Genomic DNA, 13,811 nt, shown 5'->3' on the forward strand with positions numbered 1-13,811 from the left:
GGAATCAGTTGTAAGTAATACTCTTTTTTTAAATATTCAATATCGAGTAAAATCTTGTTAGTATTCAGTAAATTAATGAAATGTGGAGAAGATAAATTTACAATTTGTAAAAGAAGGAAATATCTTAAGTAAAGAGGAATTACAAAAATGTCCCAAATTGTGCCATAATCTGAGATTGTAGGATTGAAAGTTCCTGTTTCCCTTAAGTTAACCCCGTTCGGTTCCTCGACCTCTTTTCTGGTGGAAACTAAAGGGTTAACACAGTTGACTGTTATCCAACGAAGAAAACGTTCTTTCACGCGAGGTCAGAGAAGAAAAGGAGGCAGTAAAGATCAAGGTTCGTTGAATTAGATTCCATCTGATTTCGAAGTGCGTGACATTAACACCTCGCTTCTGGATCGAGCGCGATGCTCTCCTCAATGGATGCCAGCATTCTTCTCTTCTTCTCTTCTTCTCTTCTTCTCTTCTTCCCTCCTCGACGGCCGTCTTCTGCCCCGTTGTCCTTCCCTCTCCTTCGCAGCACATTGTGTTCAAGACATTCGTGACATTTCATCCTCCTCGATCTTAAAGTCTATGCTCCGAGATAGTTCTTCGTAGGTTACGTGAACCGCTCTGCCTTGATACCCACCAGACTCTGCAACTGTGCCTGCTGCTCAACAATGGAACCCCTGGAAAAGTGTTTGATTATATTCAATTCTACTGATTCCCTTTTCAGTTTAGATGGAACGAATAGAGAACAACTGACCAGTCTTTGAAACTCTACCTACATAACAATTGAAGAATATCCCTGGTAAAAATGTTTAATTAGCTTCGATCGTATTGATACCCTTTATGAGATCAGATGGAACAAACAGAAGAAAACTGTTGATTATACTAGTTGCTTGTGATGTAATTGGATCGTAGAGCAGCATTCAAATCTAAGTACAGTATAAATGAATTATTTCATTGCTCTTTAACATCTATACAACCGCTCAAGTAACGTTTGCAGACATAGGTCCACGTTTGATAATTTTCTAACCAGAATTCCTCGATGCCCCACAAAAATGTATGTTAAGTTACCTAATTTTTAATAATATTGAGAATTAATGTTTATATGTTATTTATTCTTTCCAATTTACAGTTCTGAAGAAGTTTACGTCTCAATTGTAAAGTATATCATTGATGGGGTATAGTTTCCTTGCGATGGCCATTATCAATCGTGCAGGACAGTAAAATTCAATGTTTAATAAATCTGACCGCAGACAGGGAATGTTGAACACTCGTTCCCGTATTCAGTTTCATCTCTGTCTCGCATAAATTGTCGCGTGTCTGCGCGCGGTTCGACCATAAATCCACGGATGCTGGCTGACATGCGTCTTCGCTTGTGTCGTAAAGCAATTAAAGTGACGAGGATGATGCTGCGACGCGTGATGCATCCGCGAGCGCCGATTTTACAAACTTGGAAATGTCGGTGAGATTATTCCAACGACGGATAACCGGTATACAGTAACTGACAAAATTCACGCTTAGAAAAATATATATATGTTAGTCCACATTTGCTCTCTATATTTTGTTATGAGGTTTGAGATTTTGGTAAAAGTATGTCATCATTTTTGCTCTTTCTAACTTCTTGTACAAGCAGTATTGTTTATAACATAATAGTTCAAACTTGATTTCAACCATTAATCATAGCTAATCAGTTTTCAACTTTTATTTATGAAGAAACTAAAGAAACGGTCCAAAACTATTAGATTGTCTGTCAACATTTGTTCTTATTTGCTTTGCTACATGATTTTAGTCATAAACCTGAGGAATAGTGAGGAAGCTAGTTAATTTATATATAGGTAAAAGATTGATTGATTGTTACAAAGGAAAGTAACATATAGTAATAAAAAAGAGGTTTAAAAAATAAGAAAGAGAAAATCATTGCATAATAAGTTAGGTCATATTTTACTCTCATTGTTTTGTATTCTGAGAGACTCGTTAAATTCGAGAAACATGTGCATATGTAAAAAATGGTCATTTCATAAATTGCTTGATCGTATAAACGGCAATCACCGTTCAAGCCTTATGCAATCATGGATTTGATGGACCAAAGAGTATCTTAAGGCAGTGGAATTCCCAAATTCTTTCACCATAATCATCCTTCCTTTACAAATCTTCTGTACAAATTTTTTTGCACATATTTTTGTACACAGGCTGTCAAAGCATGAACGTATACAAATATAAAAATTTATAATAAATACCTAGTTCATTGGCAAGCGAAGTTTCCCACATGCTAATTAATTTAAAAAAAATGTAAACTATATTGAAAATTACACAAACTGACTAAAAGGAAATAATAAATAAAATGTGGCAACCTCAAGAATGGGTTAAATTCTAAAATCTGTTTTAACACCTTGTATTAAATATTTTCATTTTTACATAAGGCGTAGAAAGTCTGTTGGAAATTATACTAAAAGCTTGATCAAAAGTATGGCCAGCAAAGAGGTCAAGCATTCTTTATAAGAAAAACGTATTTACTTCCTCCGTGGCCTTCTGAAGAAAAGGGGGAAGAAAAAGAAATGTTATAGCAGAGGAGAGTGAACTTAAAAAGAAAACAGGCACTAAAGTCATTTAATTACCCTGAAAAAAGACTGATTAACGATAACCCAGAGGACTATAATAGCATTCCTCTGTTAACCTCTTTTATGAGAATAAACAAAGAGGCCGATGCGCGGTTGCACCGTGGTGTGCTTAAAGTTTAAGGCGAAGTAAAAGTTCAACGCGACGTCGTTTTATTAACGAACAAGATCGGAATGCGAATGCAAAGTATAGTGGTGACGAGAAAACGGAAGTGGCTTTAATTGATGATATTTGGCTTAAAATTCGGCTTACAAAGCCTTGAGTTTCTCAAGATTGAAAATCTTAGGCTTTTGAGCCTTCAAACCTTGCGAATTCCAAAATTTTGAATTCTCTCAAAATATCGAGTCTCTTAGTATTTGAATTTCAGAAATTCGTGATTTTAATTTCCCGGAAATTTCGAGTTCCAGAGTATTATGTTTCCCACGATTTTGAGTTTCAAAGTTTTGAGTTCTCTAAGAATTCGAGTTCCAGAGCTTCAAACTCTTCACGTTTCGAATTCCACAGTTCAATTTTCCCAACATTTCGAGTTCCTTAAATTTTCAAATTTCAAAGTTTTCAGTTTCCTAAAATATCACTTTCTAACGCATTCAGTTCTCTGATGCTCTCGAAAATGTCGAGTTCCGAAGCTTCCAGTTTCCTAATGTTAACTTAAGCAAAGAATACCATTACATCTATGACGATTTCAATTCGAGCAACTAATCTTTGCCTTTTAATTTACTCTCCAACAGCGTCCCGGTTCGTTTCAAGATTTGGATCAGCCACTTACACAAGACAGGTCACGCAAGCTACGAACCACAATCTTGGGTGGCGAGACTGGAAGGTTGTGACGACCGAAATGTCAGGAACGTTTTCGAATGATCCAACTCGTGAAGCAGAAGAAGAAGAAGAAGAAGAAGGTAAGTTAGAAAACAGAAGTGCAAACGGGCGCGCAAGAAGTTGCGTGATGAAGATGTCCTATTATATGAGATGGCAGAAAGAAAAAGGAGTGCTAAGGTTGTTAAAGTTGTTGAGATGCTCCACGTGAGCTGTTGCTACGCTTGGAAAACCCTTGTGGGCTCATTTCACGGATTTGGCCAGGAGAATAAAAGAGGAACTGTACAGGAGCCAATGATGAAACAGTCGAGCAGATTCAGAAGAAAGATTGCGTTCATTTTCTTGTTCTAATTGACGTTTAAATGCTATTTATGTTGTGGGTATTTGAATAGAGGTATCAATTGAATAACAGAATAGATAGCAATGAGTGTAAGTAAAATTGTAAAGTTGAACAGCGTAACTATACAAAGTTTTGAGATTTAGAGGATCTTTGGATTCTACAAAATTTTTCAGCATGGAGATTTGTATTGTAGAAATTTCAAAGATTTTGATAATTTCAAGTTCCAATGACTTGATCTTCCCGATTAAATTTATAGTATTAGGTTTGTATGGTGTAAAACATATTATTATAAGAATATAGGATGCAATATATAACATATCTTAGAAATTATTATAAAAAGTGATTAACTTATCCAATGGAAGTTGTATAAATTATGTGATGCATTAGTCTGCAAAGTTAACAGTTACACGATTAATGGTTAAATGTCAATGTCAAAATACCCACTTGATTATCGTGTATGAAAAAGGAAACTGATGATTTTCATGGTGTACCATGATGAAACGGGGACACGCTTGTTTAAGATCATCATTAGACAGCATCATTACAGAATGTAGTAAATCTCATAGTACTTGCCATTACATCGGTAATGGATATCTTTTAATATATAATCAACATTCCTGAAATTGAAATATCTGTTAAATGTAGAACTTGAAAGTGTAAAATTGACGAAATCTTCCTGAGAAGATCTAAAATCGAGAAATCGCCAGTTAGAAAATAATTTGCTAGTATCATTATGATAATTACTATCTACCCATCATTACCCTAATTAAGCTTATAACGAGCTGTGACGCGACACTAGCGCGATATAACTATTAACTAACATTTTCCAAAATATAGAGTTTCGAAATTGAATTTCCTGATATCATAGCTAGCTCTCTAAAATTTTGAGTTTTGACGTTTGAATCCCTAAAATTCTGATCTCCAAAGCTTTGTAAGTCCTCAAATCTTTCAGAGCTTCCAATTTCCCTATAACATTGATTTAATCAAACAACACCATTAAACCTATCATCACTTTAATTCCAACCACTATACACCATACCATATATAAAGCAATTTTTCAGTGAAGACATTTCCTATAAATAGCTACATCCTTGTGTTCACCATCATTCACCTTTGACCATATAAACGCATCAAAGGGGAAACCAGATTTCCAAATGTGTCAGATGAATTATGACCATGAGTATTAGGCGTTCCAGCGACCAGGTGTAACGGTCAAATCTTATGGATGTTGGCTGCGTTTTCACATCAAGGTGGCGAGAGGAATAGGCCAAGTGGAACGTAGAGTTCGCACGAGTGCGCGAATTCAATGGAAGGTTATGAATATCCGATCCTCTGTCGAAGTTGCGTGTCATAGTTAGCCGGCTTCTTCGCGCCGTGACGCCTTTGTCTGTTGCGCATCTAAGTAAGTAGGCATTCCCTCGGTCACGATGAAAGTGAAAACTCTTCGTTCTAGTCGCAGATGACCTACTGCTTGCCAAGAATCTGGGTGCTCCATCACACCGTCTCTTCCCGTCCATTCCCGTGTTACGAACCACTTAAGAACCTCGACCACCAAATTTGTCATACAGTGACTGCAAAAAGTATTTGTATAGCGTTGTATTTATTGTAGCTAGCTAATCGCTATATTTTTATGATTATAATTAAAAAGAATTCAGGTATAAAATTGTATAAAATTCAGGTATAAAAGGTTTGATTCACTAAATACTATATAGACTATTGTACTTTAGATATTTCATACGATTTTCCACAATATGTGTATTTTATGTATTTTTGTACCTGCAAATTTCCTGTAACTACGTAAAAATCAACAATCTACTAATAGTATTTATACATACTACCTACTACATAGTAGTATACTAGCTAATTTGGTGTAACGGTATTAGATTTTGCGTTATTTAGCAGTGCTTTCACAGGACTACAGAAATGAAATACTAGACCTGGTAAAAAAATGCTTCACTAGAAAATAAGGGTATATATAAAATAAGTATACAAATACTTTTTTTTAACTATTGCAGTTTTCAGTTTTGGTGGTGGTTTGGACAATGTTAGTTGATTATATTAGATAGTATGAGTTTCTATAGGATCTGATTATAGTAGAGAGACAATATACTCAGTGGAAATTTCCTTAAACTGGTTCTTACTAGAATTTGGTTAAACTTGTTCTTATATCTTGCAATAAACCAATCTGAAGATTGAAGAAATTAATTTCAGAAATATCTTATTTGTAAACTTTAGCTCCATATATTACAAGGCAATAAAAGAAGAAATGATTCTAATATGAAGATGGTGAATCAGATCTGGAAATCATATCAAGGGTAATCCTGAGAATGGTGTAAAAGGATCATCCATGTCAATACTGACTCCTACATACAATTTCAATCTTTCATGGCCTCTTAAACTCCTTGACAAGGGTCGACATACATATATTAAATGTTATGCTGAACATGCCAATTCCAAGTTCAGACACACCTCACTAGCTCGAAAGATTCAATCATTGTAATGAAAACAATAAAGATCAATTATCCAGACAAAGTACATCCTATGTAGCATTAGTTCAATTAGGTTTGGATTAGGTTTGAATCCGATTTATATTACATTTGAATTAGCTTTGAATTAGATTTGGATTACGTTTGGATTAGATTTCAGTCAGTCAGTAAGTAGTTATAGATTCAATCAGACATCTAAATATGCCAATTGCAAGTTTAGACACAGTTCACTAGAAGTTACCTAACAATTTAATCACTATAGTAGATCTGGTAAAAATAAAATTATTCAGGTAGAATAACATTCTATCTGAATGCTAACAGCATTGATTGGGAAGGAATTTGAGAAATTTTAATTTACATATTAATAGGAAAATGAAAAAGAAAGGTTACCTGAATTATCAGTTTCATGATAGAGACTGTAGTTTATTGAAAGGATGGTATCATGCAATTGCAACATTTGAAAATAATATCTCCGTGTGAGCATTACACACCACGTTATTAGACGTTATTAAAGCGTTCGTTAATAGTCTGACCGTGTCTTGTAAAACGTCTAACGTGCAACGTTAATCGCTAAAGTGACAGGAGTGAGACAATCCTCTCTCTCTTGAGACTCCCGTATACATGCATCCAGTTCATCATCCACTATCTCCCTATCTACGTGTTGTTCGTTTCTAACCAATTGGAATGTTAATTTTAAGTAGCTATAATTATTTTTCTTATGTATTATGTATCGTATCTGTTTTGTTTGTTAAATTATTTTTGTTCTTCTTCAATACCAAATTTCAGTTCAGATTTTGTATAAATACAAATCCATTGAGGGGTAAAGAGTATATTATAAGTTCTCTACGAGTTTCATGAAAGGAATATAGCAATAGTTAACTTAAGTAAATATAATACATAATAACTTAAGCAACCTGGAGGTACTCTATGATCCCTGTGGCTACCTAAAATAGATGTAGACAAGATTTGTGATCTGTTAGATGAAACAGAGGGGGTGTCTAAATCGTTGAGTATTCCAATTCAATTGTTGATTTGAATTTCAAGTAAATTTCATTATTCAATAACTAAATTTTATATAACAACAGTTTGCTTTCAGGTAAGTGGATTCAATAGACAGGAATTTATTTAATTGGACACTAATTAAGATTTCTTTCCAATGAATGAAATTCTACTGTGTATGTTCTTTGCAGAAACTTGGAGTCTCTTGACTCGTAATTAGGTTGGAAATAAATTTCCACCGTGGGAGTGTCTATTGGTTAAACAGTAGAAGATCAAAGTAATCAGCGATATAAGTAGTTATGGTTGCAACTACCGCATCGAATTGCCCTGACGTGCGGTAAATTTGATGAAACATCGGTGTTACGCGAGGAATCCGCCAATTACGGCTGAACAGGTGCTAGTTTCTCATCAAAATACTCGTCAGGAATGATGCTACCAATGCTACCATATGAAGATATACTATTGCCAAGATACGTTGCTTCAAAGGCAGGTCAACAAAGTTCTGACTGAATTTTGCTTCCTTGATAATTTTTTTTTTAATTTGAGGTTCTACTCCTTTTCCTATCCATGAGAATTTACTTGAATGTCTTGGACAAAGAAACATAATAAAATAATACATTTTAAATATATGTAACTATAATCTTCCAATTATCAGTCATACCTAGATCTTAAATTCCTGGAATATCTTTAAAATATTATTATTAATATGTAGAAAGCAAAATTTTGTTAAAACGTATCCTAACCTCCAAGTCGTAAAGAGTTAAAGTGAAACGATCGACAGGAGACTACTAGAAAATAATTTGCTCTTTCCCATCAAACGAAGGGTGGGGCGATTAGTAAGCGAACGTGGTAGCCTTGATGTCCGTGGAAAAATTAAGCTGGAAGAGAAAACTTTCTCATGAGTCGGCGACCGTCATCAGCGCCGAGCAATTAGTTCGCTTTACGATCGTGGAATCTTAAAAAGTTTTCCACTTTTAAGGCGCTCGGTGGATCACGTGATTACGCAACAGGCGGTACACTGGCGCCACCATGTTTTTCTTCTTCCGCGGATGTTACAGGCCCCGATGCAATAAAAATAAATTTGACGATTGTCCGCTGAGACCATTTCAGCTTCGCGTTTCATAAGTTTACGCTTGACATTACACTTTGGAATTTCGTTCGATCGCTTTCTCCCTGAAGAAAGCGAACGAGGGAAAACGTACAAATTTGATATGAAAATTATTCTTCCACTCTCCATGGACATCGAGATAAAGGGCGTAGGAAAATCTTTAGTCTTTATGCGTATAATTTATAAAAGATCATTATCGACATTAAAACATGATTTTTACTACGTTTGTAAGAATTCTAAATTATATAGTTCTAGGAAATTTGAAATCTAATACTTTCGAATATTTGAAAGGTAAAAGGATGGAAGAAATAGGGTGAGGTGGGATGAAAAGGACATTGCAAATATTTCAAAGACGAATGGTCTACTCACGGCGATAATATTTTTTATTTTGCAACACCATCCATACATGTACACTGGCGTATAATTTCAGCTCGTTATTGTAAATATGGAGAGAGGTTTAGTGGCACTATATATGGTTACAGCTTGATAGCTAAGCTTTTCAATGTTATCAATTAAAAGCATAATGGTCTTTTAATTTCTGTTATATCTTGTTCGAAACAAAAATGTCACTTTTATGCCCGTACCACTTCTCCATAATCAGTAATAAATGTGTATTGTGTATTAATAAATAACAGTCACTTGGGACTAATGTCACGTCAGTAGCCATCACAATATTAAATTAATATATAAATAATATATCATAAGTTCTAAATATAATCCACCTATTAGAATCTAAAACATCTTCATGCTTTATTAGACACTTCTGCAATTCTAGAAGATGATACTAATAGAATCCCAGTATTAATAATACAGACATCAATAATTCATCATAGATCCTAAAAATCATCTATGTAGAATCTAGGTCATCTTGGTTCACCATTTAATATTCCTACAATTTTGTATAATTTTGTATATTATATTTAAAACATTTGAACGCTAATAATAGCGCACAGACATCAGTAATGTATCATAGATCCTATAGATCATTGATCTATAACCTGTGCCACCGTCGTCATAAAATATTTCTAGAATTCTCTGTAAAATAATATTTAGAAGATTGCGATGCTAATGATGTAGACGTCACCGATGTATCATAGATCATCGATCTAGACCATCTTCATTTATTATCGGGCATAGAGTATATGAAAGAAGTTACGCGCCGTTGGTCGTGGGAAGTGGTGCGAAAAAAGTTGCGAAATACAAGCACTGACTGGGTCTCTACTCAGGAGGAGCACATCCATCTCGAGTAGGTTGCATCTATCTCTTGTGAAACTGGTGTTAGAATGCCGTTGCACGAATTATCGGATGATTACGAGTAGTGGTTACGCCTACTGTCGTGATTCAGAAAGAAATTCATCAATGAACATGCCATAACGTCTTCGACACGAATGTTTCCATTAGAATGACGCAAAATCCGTGTCTCTGCCTCTATAGTGGGCGTTGAAATATTCCTCCTGTGCAGTTATTTATATAATTTATGGAGTTCAGTATGTGCCTCGTTATCTTTGCTTTCGCGCCACATAAAAAGATCATTATTAAAGCGCTTGGAAGTTGGAAATAAAAAGGCAGGCACACACAAATTTTCCAAAGAAATTTATTGGGAAGAAGGTTAAATGAATTATCAGAATAGTCAAAATGATCAATTCATAATTTTTCATAAAAATTATGCATTTTTGCCAAGTATGGATATTATCTTCCTTTGATGAAGACAACATGGATCTCGTTATGATAATAATTAGGAAGTCCAATATCCAATATTAAACAATATTCTGTGTTTTCAGAATCGTTGGAAACGAATTAGGATCCAAAGTCTGTATCTTCAGAAGATAATGAGGACCCGAAGTAAATATTACCAAAATGAGAATGAAGATTTGGTCAAATTGGAAACGTTGCCACGATGTAAACGCAAACCGAAGCATCTCCTCGGCCGTGAAAGGGTTGAAGTAACTTCGTGCTCTGCCCTGACCTGGTCTTGCTCGCGGTTGTTAGATGCATGTAAGGCTGGGCAGAAGGTGGATTGCTCGCTGAGCAATTCCGAGCGTGCGTACCCGCGCGTGCCTTTCTCCGTTTGCCTCTTGAATCCGTGCACCTTGGATGTGCCAGGAGATTTGTGACAATAGATTCTTCCTACTCCTTATAGAATACTAATTTTTCCATCTGCAATTGAAGAGAGAACAATTAATTTGGAATGTTAAGAATAAATGATCACAGTCTAGTGTTCATAAAGATTTAGAAATTCATAGAAAAAATACCCTTGCGTTGATGTAATAATAAATAGTATTTATTATCGCAGCTTAGTTTTATTCACAATTTTCAAAAATTAAAAAGAATATTAAATGTTATCGTCTGCATTATTTTTGCTTTGTGCTCTTCATATTGTGGTAGGATGGCTCTAAGTGCTGTATCAAACTGTATCTGTACTCCTAGTCAAATTAGGGAAGATGTGGAAAAAAATTTTTCATTTTCTTTATCATTATACAATTTTTATTGCAAATGCATTGATATACTTCATCTCTTATTTTTTATATCCCTTTATATCATTAATATATTGGTATTGTATAACTTAGTTGCCAACCCAATACTTTCTATACTTTCTAGTATTACTAATAGACCATAGTCTACATTCTTTAGTATTGTATCTTCAAATCTCACAATCAGCCTTATATATCTTTAATAACAATTCAAGAATTATCTTCAATAGCAACCAATATCTCATCTCACCACTCTTCAACACCAGCTCAAAAATATCTTCACTACCAATCAACTGTACCATATTTCTCATCATTAATTAATTTATTATCATCATAAATATAGTCGTACTTTTATCATTTACAGAAGCCAGTAATACAAAGAACCAGTCGAAAGGGTGCATAACCTCAAAGATACTGCGTTAAATAATCAATGAGAAGAATCAAAATCTCTACACCATAGATTTGAGGATTTGATTCATTAAAAAATAAAAGAAGAGAAGGAAGTGTTAGAAGTTGATGAGAGTGTACGACAAATCTGTGACTGCACTTAGCCGCATCGTGGGAAGGCTAATCCGGATCAATGCGATCCAAATGATCTTTCGAGGCGCGCGTTGACTTCTAGCCTCGAAGGTGCAGCATGAAGAAGTCATTCCATCGATTACATCGTGCTTCGAATCGGAAAGAATTTGATATTTCATAGGTGTCTGGAACAGGAGAGGCTGGATCATCACACTGAAGTATTTTGAACTTCTCTTGTAGTCATTGTTGCAGATGAAAACACATCATTTTCATATACTTCAAGTTGAGACCATTTTCCTAAATTATGGAAGTTGTTGTGAATAACAGAGGTTTGTTGTTTCCAGTAGATCATTGTACTTTGAACATCATAGAACGGCATAAGAAAATTCTTCTAAGAAAGAGTGAATTGATCAAAATATTCAATGTTTAAAATTGAGACGAATAATATGCATATCAACCAACATATATTCAGAAAAACGTAAGACTGCAAGAAGATGCAGTAAGATGCAAGTAAGATATCAAACCAAGTTCCAAGAATGATGGGAAATACTAAAATAGCAAACCTAACAGCAAAAAATTCAATCAATCTATGCTTCAACAAAATTACACCCTGTGATACCAACCCCTATACAGGAATTATCATCCAAAAATCTGAACCAATATTATTTTGCTATCTATCAAAAAATATCTATCAAATGTAGTAATACTGTAATAATAGCAAGTCTGGATTCTAGAATAATAAAATAACTAACACTACACATCATAATATCAAACTATAAAGAAGCTATTAATCCAAAACTCTGAAACAATCCTAATTTTCAATCTATCAGGAAGTGTCCTTCAACTATGTGATAGCAGCAAACCTAAAACCTATAGCAGCAAATACTATATTCTATGATAACAAACAACAAAGAAACTAACCGCTACTGCTAATCTATCAAAAATGAAAAACGTTGTTCGAATGTTATTATACACAAGGAACAATCTGAGAGCCAAAAGATAAATTGATGAATGAAGAGACGAAGGGGGAAGTGACGTGTTGCCCGATGAAGGAAGAAGGTGGTGCAGGATTCGCGTTCTCCGGGTCGACGATGGCAAGGTTCTAAGGCAAGGTGAGGCAAGGTAAGGCGAAACAAGGCAACGCTCATCAACGGTCCCCTCTTTCTGATCTTCTGGGGCCCCGGTCCCAACACGCGTTCAAGTATCATCTTATTAGACCCACGCTATATAAACCCAACCTGCCAGCATGCCGGCCAGTTACGTACTGACTTTATTCACAGCCGTGCCGGAGTGCATCGATATCGATAGTATAACGAGACACGTGCCCCATTGGAATAGTAATTTTGTGAATTCGTAAGGGCGGCTCCAGTACAATAGTTCCAACAAAACCTCGCCAGACCTCGGTGATATTTCATCGATCCAACCATCTGCATGATGACCACGGTGCTTTATTAATCCTCGTATTTATGCATGGGACCAGAGATCTGATTTTTTCGTCAAGTGATATTGTGTGGAGAAAATCCTGTTACGGACACCTTCTGTGATCTTTTTGAACTGTTAAAGATGCAGGAGGTAGTTTTGCTGCTTGGTGGCTGGAAAAAGGATTTTATGGATATAGTAGTGTAATTATAGTGTGAACTTAGAGTTTTACTGAATCATTTTTTAATATTTCTTTATGAGGATATTATATATCCCCCTTATCTTAGGAAATATCTGAATTTTTCTGAAACAGCTTAGCATTGTGTTCTGGTCCATATAATCAACGCAATTATGATTTTTTGATTCATGTAATGTTTGTCTAGTTTTATTTATTCTTAGATATATTTTAGAATACGTAGATGAATTTATAGAAATATACCAGAAGAGATAAACTCGCTAATTGATAGAGATCTAGTTTTCTAATTTAAAAAAAATACTTAAATTTCAAATTTAATTGCTACGAAATATCTTTTTATACTGGTCAGCCAGATTTTTTAATTTAATGGGATTTTTCCTTCTCTGAATCCTCTTGATTTCTAAATTAGAGAATTTTATATCTGTTAATTCTCTGACTTCTAAATTATGAAATTTTAATCATTTAAATTCTTTTATCCCTCAGTTAGAGAATGTCCATTCTTTCTATCTTCTAATCTTTAAATTAGAGAATTTAGATTAACTTAATTCTCTTATCCATAAATTATAGAATTTTAATTTCTTCACTTTTGAATTAGAAAGATGTTCTCTAATTCCTAAATTGAAGATTTCAAATCTTTTGATTCTTTGACTCCTAAATTAATGGCAACTCTCAGAACATAATTTTTGTTTCAAGTGAAGTAAACTGAGGAATGTGCAGGCAGACAGATATTTCTTCTATCTATACTGCAGGAAACACGCAAGGAAGATTTCAAACTAAAGTTCTCAAGTAGGGAGTGGTGTACATGCATGCGATGAATATGAAGAATTGTAGCGAAGTCTCAGGGTGTGGTTAACCG

The 13,811-nt window shown here is 34.7% G+C and overlaps 1 protein-coding gene across 5 annotated transcripts in view; it reads left to right on the top strand.

Moving 5' to 3' along the window:
• Positions 1-13,811, top strand: part of LOC117242438 (pro-resilin-like) — a 31,135-nt gene that overhangs the window by 9,423 nt on the left and 7,901 nt on the right. For 2 of the 5 annotated variants that reach the window (XM_033509103.1, XM_033509105.1), the window contains exon 3: positions 3,333-3,500. In XM_033509103.1, coding sequence (XP_033364994.1) covers positions 3,459-3,500 — 42 coding nt within the window. In that variant the 5' untranslated portion in view covers positions 3,333-3,458. Of the gene's footprint in view, positions 1-1,130; positions 1,451-3,332; positions 3,501-12,013; positions 12,463-12,519; positions 12,694-13,811 lie in introns of those variants that run through there. The other 3 variants (XM_033509106.1, XM_033509107.1, XM_033509108.1) reach the window with 3 other exon arrangements.

Source organism: Bombus vosnesenskii, unplaced genomic scaffold, assembly GCF_011952255.1.
Source record: "Bombus vosnesenskii isolate JDL3184/JDL3185 unplaced genomic scaffold, Bvos_JDL3184-5_v1.1 scf7180000016274, whole genome shotgun sequence".
Classification (NCBI taxonomy): Eukaryota; Metazoa; Arthropoda; class Insecta; order Hymenoptera; family Apidae; genus Bombus; species Bombus vosnesenskii.